The 19,886-nt window shown below is 38.1% G+C and overlaps 1 protein-coding gene across 1 annotated transcript in view; it reads left to right on the forward strand.

Moving 5' to 3' along the window:
- Positions 1-19,886, forward strand: part of GABRG3 (gamma-aminobutyric acid type A receptor gamma3 subunit) — a 330,452-nt gene that overhangs the window by 268,032 nt on the left and 42,534 nt on the right. The window contains exon 6 of the mRNA XM_026845955.1: positions 8,803-8,940. Within this exon, the coding sequence (XP_026701756.1) occupies positions 8,803-8,940 (138 nt within the window). The remainder of the gene's footprint in view (positions 1-8,802; positions 8,941-19,886) is intronic.

Here is a 19,886-nt window from a genome sequence, read left to right on the forward strand (position 1 = left end):
TTAAGAAATCTTAATAGTCCTGTATGGAAGATACAGTTAATTATTGCCATTAAATGGGTAAAGGCAAGATTAACAGTTAATTATTGCCATTAAATGGCTAAAGGCAAGATTATTTTATCTTGTAGTATCCATTAAAATTGAAGTTGATACTGAGCATTTATGGGCTATTTTAATTCAATTCACAAATATTTTTGTTAAAGATCTTTGATGGCATTTACTTCATTTAATTTATACAGCTATTCCGCCCCTAAATTTGAGGTGCCCTACATAGCCAGTAGAGAAAAAAAAAATAAATAAAAAAAAAAAGGTATTTTTAAAGTCCTCTAGAGAATGGTATTTCACTTCCACTGGGGTGTTTGAACTCGGTTGGCCAGCATCTTTTGGCGGCAATGCTCTCCATCCTAGTCATAAGGTATTTAAGCATTTGCTTTAGAAGGACTATGTCATTAAGCATCTTCAATATAAGTGCAATTTAAATAAATGGAAGAGGAAGGCTGCATCCTGGCTATAGAGAATGTTAGTAGACAAAAAAAAAATTACAGGTTTGACAGATACTCCTTTAATAAACTGATAAGTTTATGTTCCACTTTGCTTTTTTATAGCTCTGTTTTCTAAATTGTCCAAAACAACCCCTACTAGGTCTGGTTTTAAATTCTGATGCCAGGAACTTTGTCTTGTTCTGGTTTATCCAAATATTTTTCATCCGCTCTATTGTTATGATGTTGACTTCCTCTTCTTCATAAGTCTGAATTAAAAGTCAAAATCTATGAGGAAATTGCAAGTGATTGGCATCACCTACATCTGCCTGAGATGCTACTTGAGTATGCAGCCACCCAGACTTCACACATCTCAGCAAAAATCCTGGGAAGCACCTAAAAAGTTGCCATCAGCACATCCAGCACAAAATTCATGTTTAAATAGACATGAAAAAATCATGCATGCAGCTTAATATTCTTCTATAGTCAGTTACAAACTGTAAAGAGGAGGGATTTTTCTCTTCTCACTTGAGTTCATGTGGTCAGCTAAACACAAAATTTTAGCTGATAAAATATTCATTTTGCACTGTTTGTCTTCTATTGCAGAACTCAATGTACATATTTAGCAGTACAATAATGAGGCCGATCTCTCAGCAGTAGTACATAGCTCTTGAATTCTCAGCATCATTCACTATTGTAGGCTACATGAAGTCCATGTAAAAGAAGGGAGAAGAGACGAGACTGCCAGTTGGCCAAACCTAACCCCAAACACTCCAGAAAACAGCAATTGCTCAGATGAAGCCCCCCCCATCTCTATGCAAATCAGGCCATGGTTTGTAACATCTAGGGCAGGGTAAAGCAACAGCACAGGATCCCAGCAGTCTCCAAAAGGCCATCTCTTTGCCATACATTTCTGAAAATGTTTCTCTTAGCTAGAATCACCATCTGTGGTCTCACAGCCTGTGGAAACATGAGATTGGTCTACATTATCAAAAATTGTCTAAACTACATTACAAATAAAGTTTTGGACTATTCTTTTTCTGTAATGACACACAATTGTGAAGCATCACAACATCTTTATGAAATAGCTATGTTAGTAATGAAAAATCTGCACAGGGAGTTAGGAAATGAAATTCTGTCTCTTACTGGCATCTTTGTTTATAAGAAGATGACTTCTAAATATATGGAGAATAATACACGTACATATTCCAGAATTACTTAGAACAGGAGAGAACTTGAGTGAAGAAAACTGATTTCAGGACTTCCATTTTTCTCTGCAAGGTACTGGTATTGAAGAAAACCGAGGGTAAAATCCTCACATTGTTGCACACATTACAGAGCAGGAGGTTGGGGTGAAATATCCATTCTGTAAAAAGCATGTACAAGAAAATGGCTAGAAAATGTTTCCATATATGTCATCAGTACACTATCTGTGCAAGAACTGAACTTAGAGAAGATACAATTTATATCCAGCAAGCTAGGGGTGAGATGAGCCCATTAACCATTAATAATGTTAGGAATGGGAAGGCAGTATAGCTAAATCAAAGGAATCTGAACATTTACAAAGTGTTTTAATTACCACTGGAACAATTTGTGAGATAATCTGCTGACCAGAGCAATGCAAGCAGATAGACAAAAGCAATTGCACATGAGGCTTCTGAATCTTGTCGTACAAATAAAACTGTAAGCAAACAGTAAAAATAAGCATAAAAATAAAAATGCATAGCAAAACATTAAGACAGGCTATAAGATGAGACATTTCCTTTTGGGTTTGGATGTCGAGGGTTTGGGTTTTTTTTTCCGAAGAGGTGAAGGAATTTGCAAGACAAGAGAAAAGTGTAATTATAAGGACGATATATGATAAAACCAACCCTTTTCCAAAAACAAATTAATCTTGGTACTAAATGCAAATGTGTCAAAAAGGAAATTGGTGAGCATAAGGACAGAGTACAAAGGTATGATGACACAACAGAATTGTCTTAGTTTTAAATGTAATTTCAAGCTATTCCACCTATCCTTTATAATCTGATACTTGCTACAGGGATTTTTCACTATTAGGGCTGTGTGTGACAAAATCATAGCACCCCTACATGAGAAGTATTTGTTAGATTTTAAAAGAAAAATATTATTTCTTTCAGAAAGTGAGTACATGGAAAAGCCACATCTCAAGACGTCTTCAAGGGAAAACTTCTGTCTCTCATATCAGTCCAATCCTGTTCATTCATTTCTGCCTTCTTTCCCTTCTCATTTTCACCTTTCTAGTCTCTTCTCTGTTTTCTCCAAGCCAAGATTACGATTTGTTTATGAGCAGCAAAACCCAAGGAAAATTATTATCTCCTACAAGAGCTTCTTTTGGGACTTTTCCAGCATCAACACTTATCTTTTCCTCCTTTCTGTTTTGAAGTCTCGATGCATCAATGACACAAGTTCCTCCCAAAAGCCTAACTACGATATAATATATCAGTAAATTTTGTCAGTGTTCTAGCCCTTGACTCAAAAAACAGAATTAGTCCCAGATAAGAGGATAATTAAGCATTACTATTGATGATGGTAACTGGATCCTCTAGTTCTTAGCTGAAGTGGTATCATGCTCATATTAAAGCACAATTTTAGGTGGAGAAACTTTGTTCTCTTCAACAGGAGATATATCTTTTGACTTCAGGGCAGCATTAGATCCATTATTCTGCAGTCAGGGTTATGTTGGTTGATTTTTTTTCATGAGCTAATGTACTGTTAATAAGGTGTCAATTACTGATGCAAGCAAACAGGGCAAAGAATAACGTTTATAATTGCTGTAGTTATCACCTAAGTGCAATTATCTACAACTGCTGAAATAAATCACTTCATGTTTTAAAGCTATCTTCACAGTATTTGCTTTTTTTTTTTTTTTAGTTACAGCTGCCTTTTAAAACACCTCATCATTTTTCTTTTTTTTTCTTTCTTTTTTTTTTTTTTTAAATCAGTGAGTGAGAAAAAAGGTAGTCACCTTCATTTGTGCACAGAGAAAACTCAATATGCATTAAATTACAAGTATTGTTTTCCATAGGTATTAAGTAAACAGTTGAATGTCTCCACTTTCTTTCCCTACTTCTGCTTCAGTCTACCCTGATGAGTTCCTCCTGAAAAGAGATAATGGATTTTCTATATCCCCTAATTTTTGTTGTATTTTAAACTAGTTGAACTGAAACGTTGCTCTTTCTGCCATCTAATTGTGCTTAATAAGTGCATACAATCATGAAATCTAAGACAGTATCATTTTTAATAGGAGAATTTCCAGGATTTTCCTAGTTAAAAGTGCACACATTTAAACACAAACACTGAACAGATACAGAAATCAATCACTGAGAAACACCTTCCCCCAAAATGTTGAGAAGTTTGGATTAAAGCTTTCTTGCTAACAAGTAAGCATTTATAATGACTGTTAACAAGGAAAAGAGCCCAGACAGCTTCCCTGGGAGCATATGATTTGTCAACCACGATACCAGAGAAAGGTGCATTTCTGGACTTCTTTTCCTGCTCTGACTGGGGCTGCGCTGACAGGGGTCTGTCTCCCTCTTCATCTGACTGCAGCTGTGTTGACAGAGGTCCCCTGATTAGCCCGAAGAAGAATTTAGTAGGTGGGATTCAAGGAAGTAAAGTGTGCCTGGAAGCATCTGGCTGTAAGGTGGAAAGGGCTGCTCATAACCTTCCTCTAATTTCATCAGAGCATCCTCCCTCTCCTGACCACCTTCATCTGCAGCAATCTACCAGATGAATCTACCAGATTCCCTCCATACCTGTAGTGTAGATTCTGACCACTAGCTGATGGTGACAGCTTGTCTTTCAGATCATGCTTCCTCCTGACTTTGAGTGTATATCTAACACCATGGAAAAGCAGAACCTTCCCAGAATCCAGCTATGTCTCTCAAATACATACTCTTGTCACAGGTAGATACTTAACCAATCTTTTCATGCCTGCTTCCCCCACATTTTCAGCTTTGCTGCTGCTTTAATGAACTCTTCATCACATGCTCTGAGCATACAGTTTTTTTCCAAGGCTAGGAAGGAGATGAGCTTCCTTGTTGCAGTATTCCTTCTGCTACAAGCTAGGTCTGCCTGTGTTACATGTGAACACAAATTGTGGAGAACCAGCAGTAAAATAAACTGATTTCACAGAGGGGGGGAAATGTGTTTGAAGAGATGCAAGAGATTGGGTTTTCTCCATGCCTCTCTGTCTTTCCATGTATTGGATACATTTCTAAGGAAAGTTTTCTAAAATGAAACTAGTTCTTCAAGTGATCTGTGTCCTTGTTAACATGACTCCCTACCTGTTATCTTCTTCCATCTCTACTCACATCCATTATCATAGAAAAAAAGGCGCAACAAAGAAATCAAACATTGATCTAAGATGCCCAGACCAACAGCAGCATTGAGGAAACCAAGGTTAAGACAGTATGCACTTACAGATTTTCCATCAGTGTTGACTCCTGCAGCAGATGTCCTTCAGGACCACTTGACACCAATTCTCACAGCTATCCTTGTGATTGCATGTGCCTCTCATCCAGCCCAGAGGTGTCTGTCCTTGACCATTCTTCCAGCAGTTTGATGGAGACTTCTGCACAAATCACTCATTTTCCCTAGAAAGTGAGGCAGTATGAGCATGAAGAATGAAGTTTAAATATTATTAACCTGTCAGTTATAAATTATATGAAGGTGATGTGAGAAGATGTGGTAACATGAGTTCAATTATTCCAATAACAAAAGGGAAATAAAACAAAATCCACAGAATCTCACAGGTTGTCATGACAATTTGGCTTTCTGTTATAATGGGTTCACCTCCAAACCAGCAAATAGTGCATTTATTCTTTATCCATGTTTGCATTATTGAAGTTAAAGTCAATGGTACACTTTGAAAATACAACAAAGGTACTAATCATTCTTGTTAACTGGATGAGCCATTAAGTATGTTTGGTGAAAGTAAACAGAAGATATTACATGGATACTTTCTACTGGGCTCTTAAATAAATAACTTTAACCAATTTGTTCTTTACTTAATTTTAAAAAGGCATGTATTACCAGTCTTACAAAAAGCCAAATAGTCAAGGTGATGTCTAAAAGTCTTTGACATGGTAGTATATAAATCTAAAACCTGCAGAATATGTTGATAGCTAGAGCACAGCCTACAAAATAACCATCAGGCCAAAAAAAAATAGGAGAATTTAAGGGCAATCAAGTAAATTAATGGGAGGGAAAGCAAAGTGTTGACAGACTTTGGTTGAGAAGCTCCTGAGTTTCAGGTTGCCAGAACTTGGATGATTGTAACACAAAAAACACACCTAGTTATTGAGGTTGCCTTCTTCCCCTTTGCCATTTTACCAGCACCTGCTGGAAAGCCTCCAGAACCTCCTGGAGCCTTGCCCTGCTGCAGTATGGATATTCTTACATAACCTAAAGAAACTTGTCAGGGTAAATACACTTGATTGATAGCAATTTGTTCAGAGTAGATGACTTGAAGACACAAGGTCAAGAATTTAAGGTAATTTGCAGCCATTTGTCATGCTGAGAAAGTGAAAGAAAACAGACATTTCCATAGGTAATACACTCTTAGTTGTGTTGCAGGCTGAACAGCAGAGGTTGCATTTTCTTGTGGTAGTACTGAAGTCTCCAGTTCTGATACTTTCAAAAATGAAACATTTAGATGTTTAGAAGCAATTAGGCTGTATATGAGGAATACTCGATATCACTGAAAGAAGAACTATAATGAATAAACCATTCTGCAATTTAAATGAATCCTAGGAGTGATATACTGTCCAAGTAGATATGTCACTATTCTATGAGAAATATTACATCTTTTAAATTAAAAGCGAGGTCACATGGCACTAGAGCAGAACATAATAGCGGTTATTTAGCAGGTTGGAACAACTGCTATTGAATCACTAGTACTTATCTCCTTTGATGTAAGTAACCCAACAATTGTAAGATCATATGCCAGTGACTGTGAATTAAGGGGACTACTATTAAAAGAGCATGATGGTCTCCTGAAGTCAGTTGCTTACTATTTAATTATGATGAATAATACCAAAAGTAGTTATTCTGAAATTGAATCTGTCTCTTCTTAGTCAAAAATATGGGAAACATCCTGAAGGATGAGTGTCTCATGAACTTGTTCTGACTACATGCTGGCCATGCTAGGATAAACAGCTATGCCTTGGATAACATGATAGCAATCTTACTGACAGTGTAATGCATTTTTGGTAGGGTGGCAATGGGATGAAAAAAAAAACCCAAATCAGGACAAAATTGAATTCAAGCTAAATGACTTTTTTTTTCAGTAAAATTTAGACATAATTGTTAGTTAGAAGTTCATTTTGAATCAATTTAATGTATCATTTAAAAAATAATCTTTGTTACTTCCTGGATATTTGAAACATTTTTACTAGCAATGATTATGGAGAAATTTACCTGAGAAAGGGAGCCCCATCTACTGTCTGCTACAAAATCTGCAGATTAACACTTGGGGCCGCAAGTCCTGCAGTGGGAGTCGATTCCACAGCACAAGGGTTTCCTTTCCTCCACATCAGGAGGCAAATCAGGAAGTAGGATTAAGACCCAGACTGCATGGCAGCCCCCTCTCTGGCCCTGACGCTGCTTTGTGGGAAAGGGGTGGTCCTGCCACCACTGCCCAGCTTGAGGACACAGTAGCCATAGCACGCTGAGGAGGCCATCTGATCCTTCTTCCCTCCTGAACTGCTGGGAAAAGATGTCAGAGTCACCATGGATGAAGCCAATTTGAAAAGGCTCCTGAGATCAAATGTAGGTCTTTCCATTAGAGGAAGACATTATTTGGTTGGAAACGTGACCAGAGGTCTCAGTCAAATAGGAGACAGGCTCAAGATTTCTGAGGATGCAGGGCTAAGGCTCAGAGGCCCTGCAAAGCTTGACTTCTTTCACTGTACCTCTGCATCCTCTGACATAATCTGCCAGCCAAAAAAAATTAACCTTTAGATCAATCTTGCGGGCTGGCAGAGCAGAATTGGCAGTGAAATCTGCTTGGCAGCAAGAACTCTCATGGAGAACGGCAGGGCCTGTGTTTGTTACCCAGCTGGGTCCTTCATGGGTTATTTCCTTATTTACATTGAAGGGAAATATACGAACATGACATTTTGAATTAGCACATAGTAATTTTCTACAGATTAGGACTGAGGGACTTGTGGGTACTCTTCATGCTGTGTTAGTGAGAGGGATAAATGAGGCCATGCACACCTTACAGCAGTGCCCCAGCAGGGTGGAACCTTAAACAAGATGAAGAGGACACTTCTAGGAGGAAAACATCAAGGCATTAGCACTATGACCAGACAAGTTGTTCTGCAATGCAAATATAAACATTTATCAGTATCCAATGGGGAAAAAAAATACTGATGAGACAGTTATATTAACTAGCTTTTGTTGTTAGGCTTTTAATTTGCCTTGTAATCTACATCTACTATATTAATAAATGAATAAGAATTTATTGTATTATGCACTAGAGAACAATCTGGTTTTAACTAGCATGGGCATGCTGTTGTTTTCTAGATGGTCTGTTATTATGGTTTGGGCTAGTTGAAGATTTGTTGTTGGACTTCTATTGAATAATGCCATTCTCTAACAAAAGGGAAATTAAATGTTGGCACGAGGATTAATTATGACTACTGAGTGTTAAATCGATAAAGAAAGACTTTCAGAAGCTTTTTCAGCTGTAGAGATCAGGTGATGTCTCATTAAATAGCTTTAGAACTAGTGATGGCATAATCACTTTAAAAATCCCACACAAATTCAAATTTTGCTTTTTTGCACTGTATTGAGCTCATTTCAGAAGTACAGTAGCACATGACATGTTAGAACTATTGACCCTTTTAAAACAATTTCCTTTTCAATTGTTTACATCTTACACTGACACCTCCCCTCCCCCCCCTTTATTTTTACATTCTGTAGGTTTGCACAGCTTCTTCAGGGCACATATAAAAAGCAGTATATGTCTCTGTCTGGACTTCAAATTAGTATAATCAGCTGCATCTTTGAAGAGACCTCCTTCTGATAGAATCAATCAGAATTTTTCCTCATTGGAAAAAACCAATGATTGTGAAAAATCAGTTTTGTCTTTATTATGACTTTTTTTTTTTTTTTTTTTTTAGCTGAATTATAGCACCAAACTCACTGAGAAAGCATCAGATCAGAAATTTAGATGTTCCCAAATAGCTCTAAATCATTGAACAGATACTGTTTTGCAATATCTTCTTTTGTGAAATACAATATATTTGTGATATATATATATATATATATATATGTGTGTGTGTGTTTTAATTTCTAGATGGCTACCCTAAAGAGGAAATGATTTACAGATGGAGGAAAAACTCAGTGGAGGCTGCTGACCAGAAATCTTGGAGACTGTATCAGTTTGACTTTATGGGTCTCAGAAATACTTCAGAAATTGTGAAAACCTCTGCAGGTAAGGATGATACAAATGTTAGTTCTTGTTTTGGAAAACAAATTCTTTCAAAACACTTGTTATAAGCTGGCTTTCACTCAAGTGCAATTTGACTTTGATTTGTACTGACATTCATATTAAAATCTCTAAATTGAAAACTTCAAAACTGTTGGCTTTGTCTAGATTTTTGATAACTTCTCTATTCTTTCAGTAATTTCACAAACTGAGGGATAAATGCTAACTTGACATGGCTGGCTGTTTTATACTTGAAGTTACTATATCATTCTCATTCCTCACCTAACTTTTTAAAGCCATTTCTGCATTGAGAGATACATTTTTATCATATATTTAAGAGAAAGTTTTTGAGCACAATGGTGGGTTAGTGAAATTAGACACTTTCAATAGTAGTTAATCATTCAGCCACAGGTTTAGTATTTTTCTTAATATTTCAAAGGCATTCTATTTCTCAGCTCGTAAATGGCTTTGCTGATGACCTTACCAATTGATTAAAATTAAAATCTAATAGTGCCTGTTTTATTTTTTTCAGAAATCTTGCTGTTTCTTATAATAACAGCAACATAGGGGAAAAAAATGCATAAATAGGATACATTATTTGAACAATGAATTCTCATAAAATTCAAACAATGTCTAAACTTTATACATGACTCTGCAGTAAGCTCTGTGATTACCACTTGGCAAGTTTTCTTCCAGCTGCAGAAGGAACCTGCTAGAAGCAACCTCTGCTTAACTGGTGGTGAATTTTTGATATTTTTTTTTTTCCGAAATGTAAGCAGAGCTATGTCATTTTTTTAGACACATTGTGAATAATAGTAATAATAATAAATTATTAATCTGTGAAACTACTGCTGTAGGGTTATGGTCCAGCCACTGATATCAGCAGTGTATGCTCAGAAATGGATAGCAATTTTTATAATGACGAGTCACTAAATCTTTAGTGAATATTTTGGGCTAGTAGTTTAGCAGAAGAAAATGTTTCAAACAACGCACATGTAAAAGTTATTTTCTGTTATGGATACAAATTCCTGTAGTCTGTACATTTCTCAGGAGTGTAGATTTCCCATAAATTGAACCAGGAGTTGGTGGATAACAGCCAAGTACAAAATACCAAATCATTAAAATATCTTTGTATGTAGACATAGAACCTGGAAGGGATCATACGAATAGGAGAGAAAGCCTTGCTCTTTCTGCTTTGCTCACATTTGGAGTGATGCCATCCTGAGTTTGCATCAAGAACTGCTAAATACACATGCAAGAAAAATTATTGAGTCAGCCATATTAAGATGTTGACAGTGTCTTGATAAACAGATCTATTAAACTCTTCCTTTGCACAGGACGAAACCATTTTTATAGAGGTCTTCTTCAAGTAAGTGAATGGTTAATGTGAAGCGAGGAAAATTATATTTCTTATGCGCTTTTTAGTATATGCCAGTTAATACAAAGATGAGTTAGCTGACACAATGTTTTTCCTATTGCTATTGATGCTTCTGCTCCATGTTTATGAGTGCAAAACCCAGTAACAGTGTTGGACTGAACCTACTGGAGCCATCACATTCTATTCTCCTAAAGGCATCACAGTGGCAGAAAGTTGTTGGCAAACTGGAATTTATTCAAACACTAAAAAAAACCCCAAAGCAACCTTATCAGGCAGTTGTGAAAACTAACTGGGAAGAAACAATGTAAATTGTATGAGTCAGACTGTCATCTGGTGTTATTAGGTAGAAAAATCAGTTGTGCATCTCAGCAAGTGTCTGAGAAGGGGATCTCAGTCAACAAATACATGAAAGATGTGAAAAATAAACCCCTGAGTTTGCACATGGACCTAAACTTGCATAGAACAGACTCTCAGGATGTTTTTACAGTTTAAGGTATTTTCAAGGTCAGATTTACTGAACATCAGTAAAGTTTGTCAGGAGCAAACCCAGGCCTGGGACTGGGAAAACTAACAGGTGCATCGGAAAACCTTGAGTATGCCTCATGCTATAGAGCAAGGATTCCCAAAATGGAGCGAGGAGGGCAGGGCACAACCCACCTGGCCCTGTGCAATATGTCAGGTAATTCTGCAACTACCTGCTGTGAATGTCTATGTGGAATAAAGAGACATCTGTGCTGTGGTACACGCCTGTTTACTGAAGAAAAGTAGCCCTATCCAAAATGTTTGAGAATTAGGGAACCCCCCAAAGCTGCTGTTTCCCACTGTATGGACAATCTCTGATGAAGGGAGGTGGCAGCTGCTGTCTGCAGGATCCCATCTCCTTTACATACATGTCACTAGGGCTACAGGTGGTCAAAAAAGAGATGCCAGGTTCTGTAATGGAAGATCTGTGGTCAGTTTACACTAAAGCTGCCCAGAGAAGGAGGCAGCGCTGTGGCTGCCCCTAGAACACTATGGGTAGAGGACCCCCCTCAAATTCAGGCTGCTCCCCAGAGACAACAGTACCCACCAACTAGCCTCTGGGCCTGTGTGGGGCCTCCCTGAGCCATGCAGGAGCCATAATGGCCCCACCAGCAGCCATCCCTTCACAGACTCAGGATAGGAAGGAAGAGCGGTGTTATTCTGAGTGCTGCACAGGGAAACATTCTGAGTAATGAGACAGAGGTAAGAAGAGGAAGCAGGCAGGATACCAACAGCAGCTTCCTGACAAAGAGAGATCCTAAATATCAACTCTTCCTCACAAGGGAAATTATGGAAACTATGATTACACAGGGCTTTTAAAAGCAGACTAGGCAAAATATGAGAAAAGATACTGCAGGGAACAGTCCTCTACTAGCAGGAGATGGATTCGAAACCCTAACATCTTTTTTTTTTTTTTTCCATCTGATTTGCACCTTTCTGATGGTTTATGACACTTTTACTTTTCACTAAATTGTGTGTTCATCTATAATATGAGAACTGCCACAGCATTACCTGCCTGTGTCCAGTTCATAAATAACTTTTTTAGCTCCTTTTCAGCAGTGATCTCTCTACAATGAAGAGAGGTCACACTGACCACATGGCAACACACTGCTGGTCTTCCAGCATCTGTGTAAGTCCTTTCTTGGTAGATATTTTCACCACAAAATTACTAGATTCAGTACTCAGCGGTGTTCTGCTGTTTTGTATTCTTTTAGTCTTTCCAAACCTTTTTCAGACATCTAAATAACCTTTATGTTAATCTAGGGAAATTTCAGAGGCACACAAGTAGGAAGCCAGATGTCACAAAGTGTATTTCTCATACCTAAGCAAGATGAGAGTTGTTGTCATCTCTTGCCTTGAACCACCAGTGGCTTAAAGCATTGCCACAATGGTGTGCTTTACTTTTGCAAGAAAACTATCCTCTTTTACAATAATCTGGCAGCCAGAGAGTTTTCATTGCCATCTGGAAGAGGTGTTCCAACTTTTTCTTGAGGGTTTTTCTGAATTTCAGGCTAAGATACAAACACAACCAGATAAATATCTACTGCATATGGTGATTACATGGAATACACAGCAAAAATCACTGTACTGGTGCCATGGTCATGAACCTTTATCTTACACTTTAAGTAAGCTCTCACTGTCAGGTGATATCAAATAAATTCACAAGTACTGAAGAATTCTCTGGCTGCCATCTGTCAATGTACTTATATACTATAGCAAGAGCACTTTTCTTGCTACAATGTCAAATTACTCTGACAAAGATAATTAAAGTAGAGGGAATACTAAGCCACCTGTCATTGAGCTGTGCAGAAAGAAGGAACTGCATGCAAGGAGAAAATTCTCAAATTTTAAAACTGCAAATCAGCCAACAGAAGGGTGACCAGGAAAACAGAAGAGAGAACATCATCCTTAAAATCACCCTGTGTGTTTTCAGTAAACTTCAGGTTTCTGAGTCCGAGACTTGCCAAGTACATTTGGGGGAGAAAAAAAAAAAAAAAAAAAAAAAAAAAAAAAAAAAGACCAAAAACATAATCATGAAGGAATCCAGAAGTAAAGCTCATGGAGTAAGCTGCAGTCTGCTTTCACTTTTCTGGTGACATCTCCCCCAGGAAAAGTCTATGCCTCCTTTTTAAACCACTCAATTTTTTACACTGCTAGATAAAAACAAAGACCTTGTAGCTACTGAGTCTAATTTACATTTACTTGAAAACTTCTTTATATCATACAAGTTCTATTTGTGTTCCTCAGATGCCTTTAGCCTGAGAGGTTTTTGCAGTCCAAAGGAGCCTTTGTATAAATAAGTTCAAGTTATTTCATCAGAAATAGAAAAAAACCCTAAGTGTCCTACTTAAAAAAATTTAATAGCTGGTCATTATAAATGAAATGACCATTTCATTTGTACCAAGAACCAGACAGAAAGTACGATTTCATACATTCTGAATAACCCTCAAGCATCAATACCCAGACCCAATAAATAGCCATAACTACTGCCGTAAAAAGTTACAGCTTTGCATACATACAGCAGATGGGTGACAATTAGTAGAGTCTGCCTGTCATATGACTTCTACATTGTGCTTTATACTTCACTGTTTCATCAAGTACCTCAGCTTACATGATGCTCTCAGCTTTATATCACTGGACTGCAAAGCAAGGTTAATATTTATTGTCACAGACTGAGATAAAGCTCTTTGGGACAATGCTAATAACTGCACAATTGAAAGGACATACTCTGTTGCAGAGGACACAGTAAATGGCAAGTAAAAAGCTACCATAGAACAAAAATAAGACAGCTTGTCTCTTAAGAAGATGCAAAGTCCTACCTAAATAACTATTGACAGAAGGAGGAAGGAATAGATATGTATTTATAAGGAGGCCAGATTTCACTGGGAGAGCCCCCATCGAGTCAAGGAAGGGATGGTTCAGGTGGAAACAGGCATTAGCTGATGCTCCTTGACTTTGTCAGAAGACCAACACACTCCCAGAGATTTATCCAGAGGAAAAGATGCTCATGTACCTAGCTCTTCTACTAGGTGAGCAAAGAACAGCTGACTTGAGAAACCATTTCAATAGTGGCACTTCTGCTTACTTTTCACTGTTAAATTCTCCCAGATCACTTAGCTGTAGGCACAGAGGACCCACGACTTGTACCAAACAAGATGAGCCAAGCTTCTCAGTGGCAGCCTGGGGTTCAGCCATCAGTTCAGCCATCACCCCGTAGGTCTGTGTTGATGGGGCAGGACCACCACCCAGCCCAGACATCAGGTTGGCAAGGCAAGACCAGGGTTGGCAGCAGGCAGCTAAGACCCTCAGCATGGGGAAGGGGTCACAAGGGAAGTATGGTCACAGGCTGATTAGGGCAACTGGAGCCTGTTGGTGCATTCACAGCCCTGACAATGAGTGGGAAAAAAATGCATAAGGTGCCATAGTTCCTGAAAGTGTTTGTATCTGTGCATGTTTGGTTTTAATGATCTGATGATCTGATTAGGGATATGGTGTAGTTGGGAACTGTCAGTGCTAGGTTAACGGTTGGACAAGATGATCTTCAAGGTCCTTTCCAACCTAGTTGATTCTGTGATTCTGTGATACAGTCACATCCTCTCCTGTACCAGCTAACTGATCTGAAGATATTTAACGAATATCCATGAAACTTTTGATTTTTATTGTCATTTTTTAATGTCCCACTGAGTCCTGATGGCACATCAGAGAGTGCTTGTCATCTGTGCCTTCTTCCCAGGATGAACATGAATTTTGGTGGTTTTTTTCCCTCAAATACCAAAGTCAGTGGGATCCAACACACACTACCTCAGCTGGTTGTGCTGCATAGACTGCCTTTAATCAGATGGCATCCCAAAGCAGACAAGTGGAGACTCAGATAAATGCACCACATAATTTGAAAACTGCCTATTTTTACCTACCTGGCGTTGCAGGAGCTTTGCCTTTTTCATCCATGGTATCATATAATCTCAATTGCTTTAATGGTTAGGCTTTGGTTTACAGCCCTCAGCAGACATCTATTTGGAGTTTCCGTGATTCCAGACAATATCCCCTCCTCTTCCAAATACTCTCCCCTCTTTCACTATTCCTATCCTGCCTGACTCCTGATGCAAGTGCTGAAGGAAAGAAAGAAAATTTGCCTTTTTTTTTAAAACTGGCATGAGCAGAGTGGCAACTGGATTCCAGCATCTCAGAACTTGCCTTCCCTTGATGCCAGACAGTATCTTCTGTGTGTCCGGCATTTGTGTATAGAAAAAAGTCTGTCTAACACTCCCTAAAGAGGTAGAACAGAAAATGGTTTGGTGGTAGAATTTTCTGTTGCTCTGCTTTCCAGCTCAGTTCTCACACCCATTCCCTGGCCTTTAGACACTTCCATATACAACCCATTCTCACAGTTGTTGAGTCTTTCTTTGTATTAGATAGAAGTAATTATACTTGTAGCTGTCCTTGGGTTCTTGAAATTTGAAGTCTGAATTTTAGAACGTGCAAACCTACAAACTCTGCTTGCATTTTGTTCCCAAGGTTCATTAAATCATGTTTGGGCTTTCAAAAATCTGTTTCTGTGATTTAGAAGGATATCCTAAGAAGTTAGGAATCAAGATAAAAGCCTGTGTTTAGTCTTGAAGCTGAGTATAAGCTTATTTTTACAGGTGGTAGACAGAACCATACAGGGACAGTGGATGCCTGAGATGCCACCTTTCACCAGAATCTGTTGCCCACATCACATCCCTTTCTGCTTTCCCACCCTACCTACATCAACACACACATACAACTTCTCAGAAACCTTGTGCACCTTCTGCCCCCATGGGCCCTCATCCCCAGCAGCTCCAGCATTGCCAAACTAGCAGGTACCAAGAATGCACCCTTTGAAGCCCTTCTTGCCCAACTCTCTAGCTCCAGTGCTGAAGATGCCACTGCTTGCTGCCTTCCCACAGGCAGACATGGGCACCGTACTAGTACTTACAACCTGGTTTTCACTGATCTTTTAATACTTACCTGCAGCTTTCTTCACAACTTTGTCCTTAATGAATCCGTCAGAACCAGTGCTAAAACATTAAATTCCATTTAGTACTTCAAGTAGGTTGAAAACACTACTTAGTACTTGAAAATAGTGCCTAGTACTGACCCACAGACCTGATCCATGGCATATATAACAAATTCACTTTCTTACTCTTTCCCTGTTCGTTTTTCATAGTTCATTGTGTAATATGACTCCAGTAACACCTTTAAATTCAGAATGTTTATACAGCTTAAAATTACTTTGTATGCAACATGAAATAGTCAGCCTGGATTTGAATTGGTTATCATTCTTTGGCTCCTTTCAGAGGAACAGAATAATACTGAAAGTCCTTGCCACTGCAATCATCTCTGGAATGAGGGAATATCATAGGACTTCTTTTCTGACAGTAAACACCAATTTATGTGAAAAGAGAAAACTAGCCTGATTATAAGAAGATTTAGCTATAATCTTTTTGTTGACAGAGTTTTTATCTCTGATACAGTATTTGCAATAAATCAAATCCCAATTTAGGAGAGATAATCAACAGTGGCTGTACTGACTTTTAAAAGATATTCGTACATCAAATGATAATCAATCAGATTTAATAATTTGAATAAGTCATAGTTTTTCTAAAAGAAATGTCAATTTTTATTTTTAACAGATATTTATCTTGCACCATTATTGTAAACTTTATATAATAGATTCTGATAATTTTGTCATTAGCCACTCAGGTTAAAAATGTAAGCATTAAATAGACAATTATAATACTAATAGTACTTCTATTATTAGTGTTTTCCTATGTTGGTTACAAGTTTAACTGAGACTTATGGGAATCAAAACTTTTATATTGTCCTGCAAATCCAGCACTTGCCTGACTTGTTACAAAAATGTCTCACAAAGCTCAAAGTGAGACAGCTTCTGAAAAAGGTGATTTATACCTTGATCAATAGCCTACTGCAGCTAATGGAGCTCTTCCCTGATGCTGACCTGGAATCAAATCCTGAAATTTAGAAGTCTGAAACTGGCTATTTAATGTCAGCAACTTTTCAGTCACAAAAACTAGAGAAAGCTCAGCTTAATGGTATGATAATACCAGTGGGCTAAGTATAACATGCTCTAAAAACACCTTTCTTCTTCTGTTTCTGAATAGTATAAAAGATGCTTAGAACAAGAGGAGTCAAGAGGATATTATTCCTCTCCATATTTTGTAAGTTTGGCAGAACTGCATATATTACTGATTTAATTAAGCTTTGCCTTGTGGAGACAAATGCTTAGTGTCCTTTGTACAGGCCATTACTGCTGTAAACGGCAATAGAGGTTAGAAATAAAGTAACTTTACTTTGTGGTAAAAGCAAAAGTAAAAAACAAATTAGTCAGTGGAAGACTCAGAGGCAGGCCTTTGCCTACATTTTTTAATTAAAGGAAAATGTCAATAGGAAGTAATTTTTCCTTAAAAAACATACCCAGTTGTCCTCATTAAAGGACCTCAAGTTGTCCTTTTTAAAGAATTCCATAATGTATGGAAAAAGCACACAGTCTTTTTCCATTGCTTCAGCTGTTTTTTATCTGATAGTTACATATTTTGGAAGGTTTTGTACGTGTTTAATTTTAAGAGGTTCTTGAATTAATGTCCTTATTCACTCATCCATTGGCAATGTTGTATTTGTTGCTCCTCTTTGTACATGGATTCCTGACCTCCTGCTCTCTTCTGCTGGACCTGCATGATTTTCCATTCCAGGATAATTCATCAGGACAGGGTTGACTGTTCTCCAGTAGCCCCAACCCAGAGCTTAGGGTTGTTGGCCTGAGTTGTCCTCTGAGCTTTAAAGTGATTGAATATTTAATAGCAATACCAAGAACTAGGTGATCCCATGTCAGAATTTAGCATGAAGGCTAGCCACTTCACTCACTCAAGAGGTAGGGACTTTGGTCTCACATGTCCTGGTGCTTTAACCAGTTAGTCCACAAGGTCAAAAGCAGAAGGCTGGTATTGCTTTTATGTTTTGCTAGGAAAAAGATTTTGGTTTCTTACTTCAAAAGAACAGAGTTGTGAATTCTTCATAGCAACAGAAGCCTTCCTCACAGGCACTTCTGCACCTTTTCCTGCCCAGCTTAGATGACACCGTGTTAAGCTGCTGGCTTTCATGGATTCATTTTGAGATGCTCAGCTTCCTCTCTTCCTGCAGAGATCCATGGCAAAATTGGGTCTGTGCGGACGATTGTGTGGCCAGGCATTGTCAAGAGAGAAGTTGCACTGCCATGTGCATGATACCCAGGTGCTTAGAGTTACAACCCTTGGTCTGCTGGACTACATTTATAAAAGCAGTAACATGCTGTCTGTGGTGGCAAAAGGAGTAGAGAGAGGGGGAAGTATTTCCCTATAGCCAGAATAGCTTTAGAAGTTTCTTTAATATACAAAATACGAAGCAGAATTTCATCAATAAGTTGTATTTACTTCTAAAAAGGTACACAATGTAGAGAGAATATTTTGACTCAAATTGCAAAACACATTGAGATTTTCTGGTCTACAATGCACAATGATACGATTTCTGGTATTGATGTCACCGGGATGGGTGTGGAAAGACACACTGCATTAGAACTGTGAGCCTCTCTGCATTTATACAGCTGAGAACAACTTTCTAAACTCTTGCTATTCCACCACCTCTGGCTTTTAGTCTAGCTAATTCTGTGTCATTACACCATTGCATTGGTGATTTATGGTTGGGTCAATCAGAAGTTTTATATTAACACAAACTATGAAGTTTTGACCTTTGCCCAGGGTTGCTACAGTGTTACTAAAAGTCTTTCACAAGCAGTAATTTTACTTAATTTAAAACCGACAGTATTGCACAGGATATTTTATATTTTATTCACTGCTGAATCTGCAATCTTAATGAGAATTTTAAGATGCAGAATGGGACGACTGTTCACATGTCACAGAAAGGTGCTAAGTGGCTTTTTAGAATCTAATTTGCCATACCATAAAAAAGTGCAGCACAGACTAGCTACTCGCAAAATCTCTCTAAATTTAGCCTTTACTCTTTCAGAGTGGGTCATGTTTCCAGATTTCTTCCATGAAGCCAGTGAGGCTCATTGCCTCTAGGATCCATTTTTGCAGCTAATATTCACAACATTGAGGTCTGGTTCATAATAAAAATAGCTCGATTTCAGTCAACATCTTCTGCTTTCTAGTTACATTGGCAAGAACCAAAGAGTCTTCTATAATTAGATGCCTGATGCTGGATTTATCCACTGCCTACTAAAGCCAGTGTCTGTCTTACCATTACCTGACAGAGAGTCTGGCAAGTATGAGCTATGCTGCCAGATAGCTAAGGAAATGGTATAGTACAAGAACAAGTGTTTAGCAAGTTTCCAAATCTTCCAGAAAATGCAACAAAAGTAATGATATAACATGAGAGAGCATTACTGAAATGTAAGGAAGCCTGCTGTGTCCACGGCTACCACAGCATCCCACAGAGATCCAGAGGTGAACCCTTTGAACTTGGATGTGGCTGTTTGGCAGTGACAGAAATCTGGGCTGGCATCAGACATGATGAACTGCAATGATTACAAAACAATTTTGGCAGAAGACACCAAATAGACTATCACTCATTACATCAGAGAAAGTTAATCATAGTCAACTTGAGACAAACTGAAGGTGTGGACCAAAGTTTCATTGCTTCACAGAAGTAAAATATATAATACCAGTGTACACGAAGGTGGCATTAGGACAAGGATCTCAAAACACTCAAGTGACTTGCACTGAATTCCACTGATGTCCTTGTGCTTCTGAACAGATGAATCCTCTTGAATACATCACCTTCTTGAATGAACCTTACAAGTGAGTCTGATTAGTCTTTTAGACCTTGCTATATAAAATGGTAGAACTATAATAGTAGATAATATCCTTACATAGGGTAATTCTGCATGATAATGGGGTGTTTTCTTGTCAATCTTTATTTTGAAACCTTTCACTCTTTCTCAGAATTTAGCATCTTTTATTTGCCTTCAGTGGAGAGGAAAGTTAACATTTTTATTCTAACATGACCCATAAAGACT

The sequence above is a fragment of the Athene cunicularia genome (genome assembly GCF_003259725.1).
Source record: "Athene cunicularia isolate RWA chromosome 1 unlocalized genomic scaffold, athCun1 chr1_part1, whole genome shotgun sequence".
Taxonomy (NCBI): Eukaryota; Metazoa; Chordata; class Aves; order Strigiformes; family Strigidae; genus Athene; species Athene cunicularia.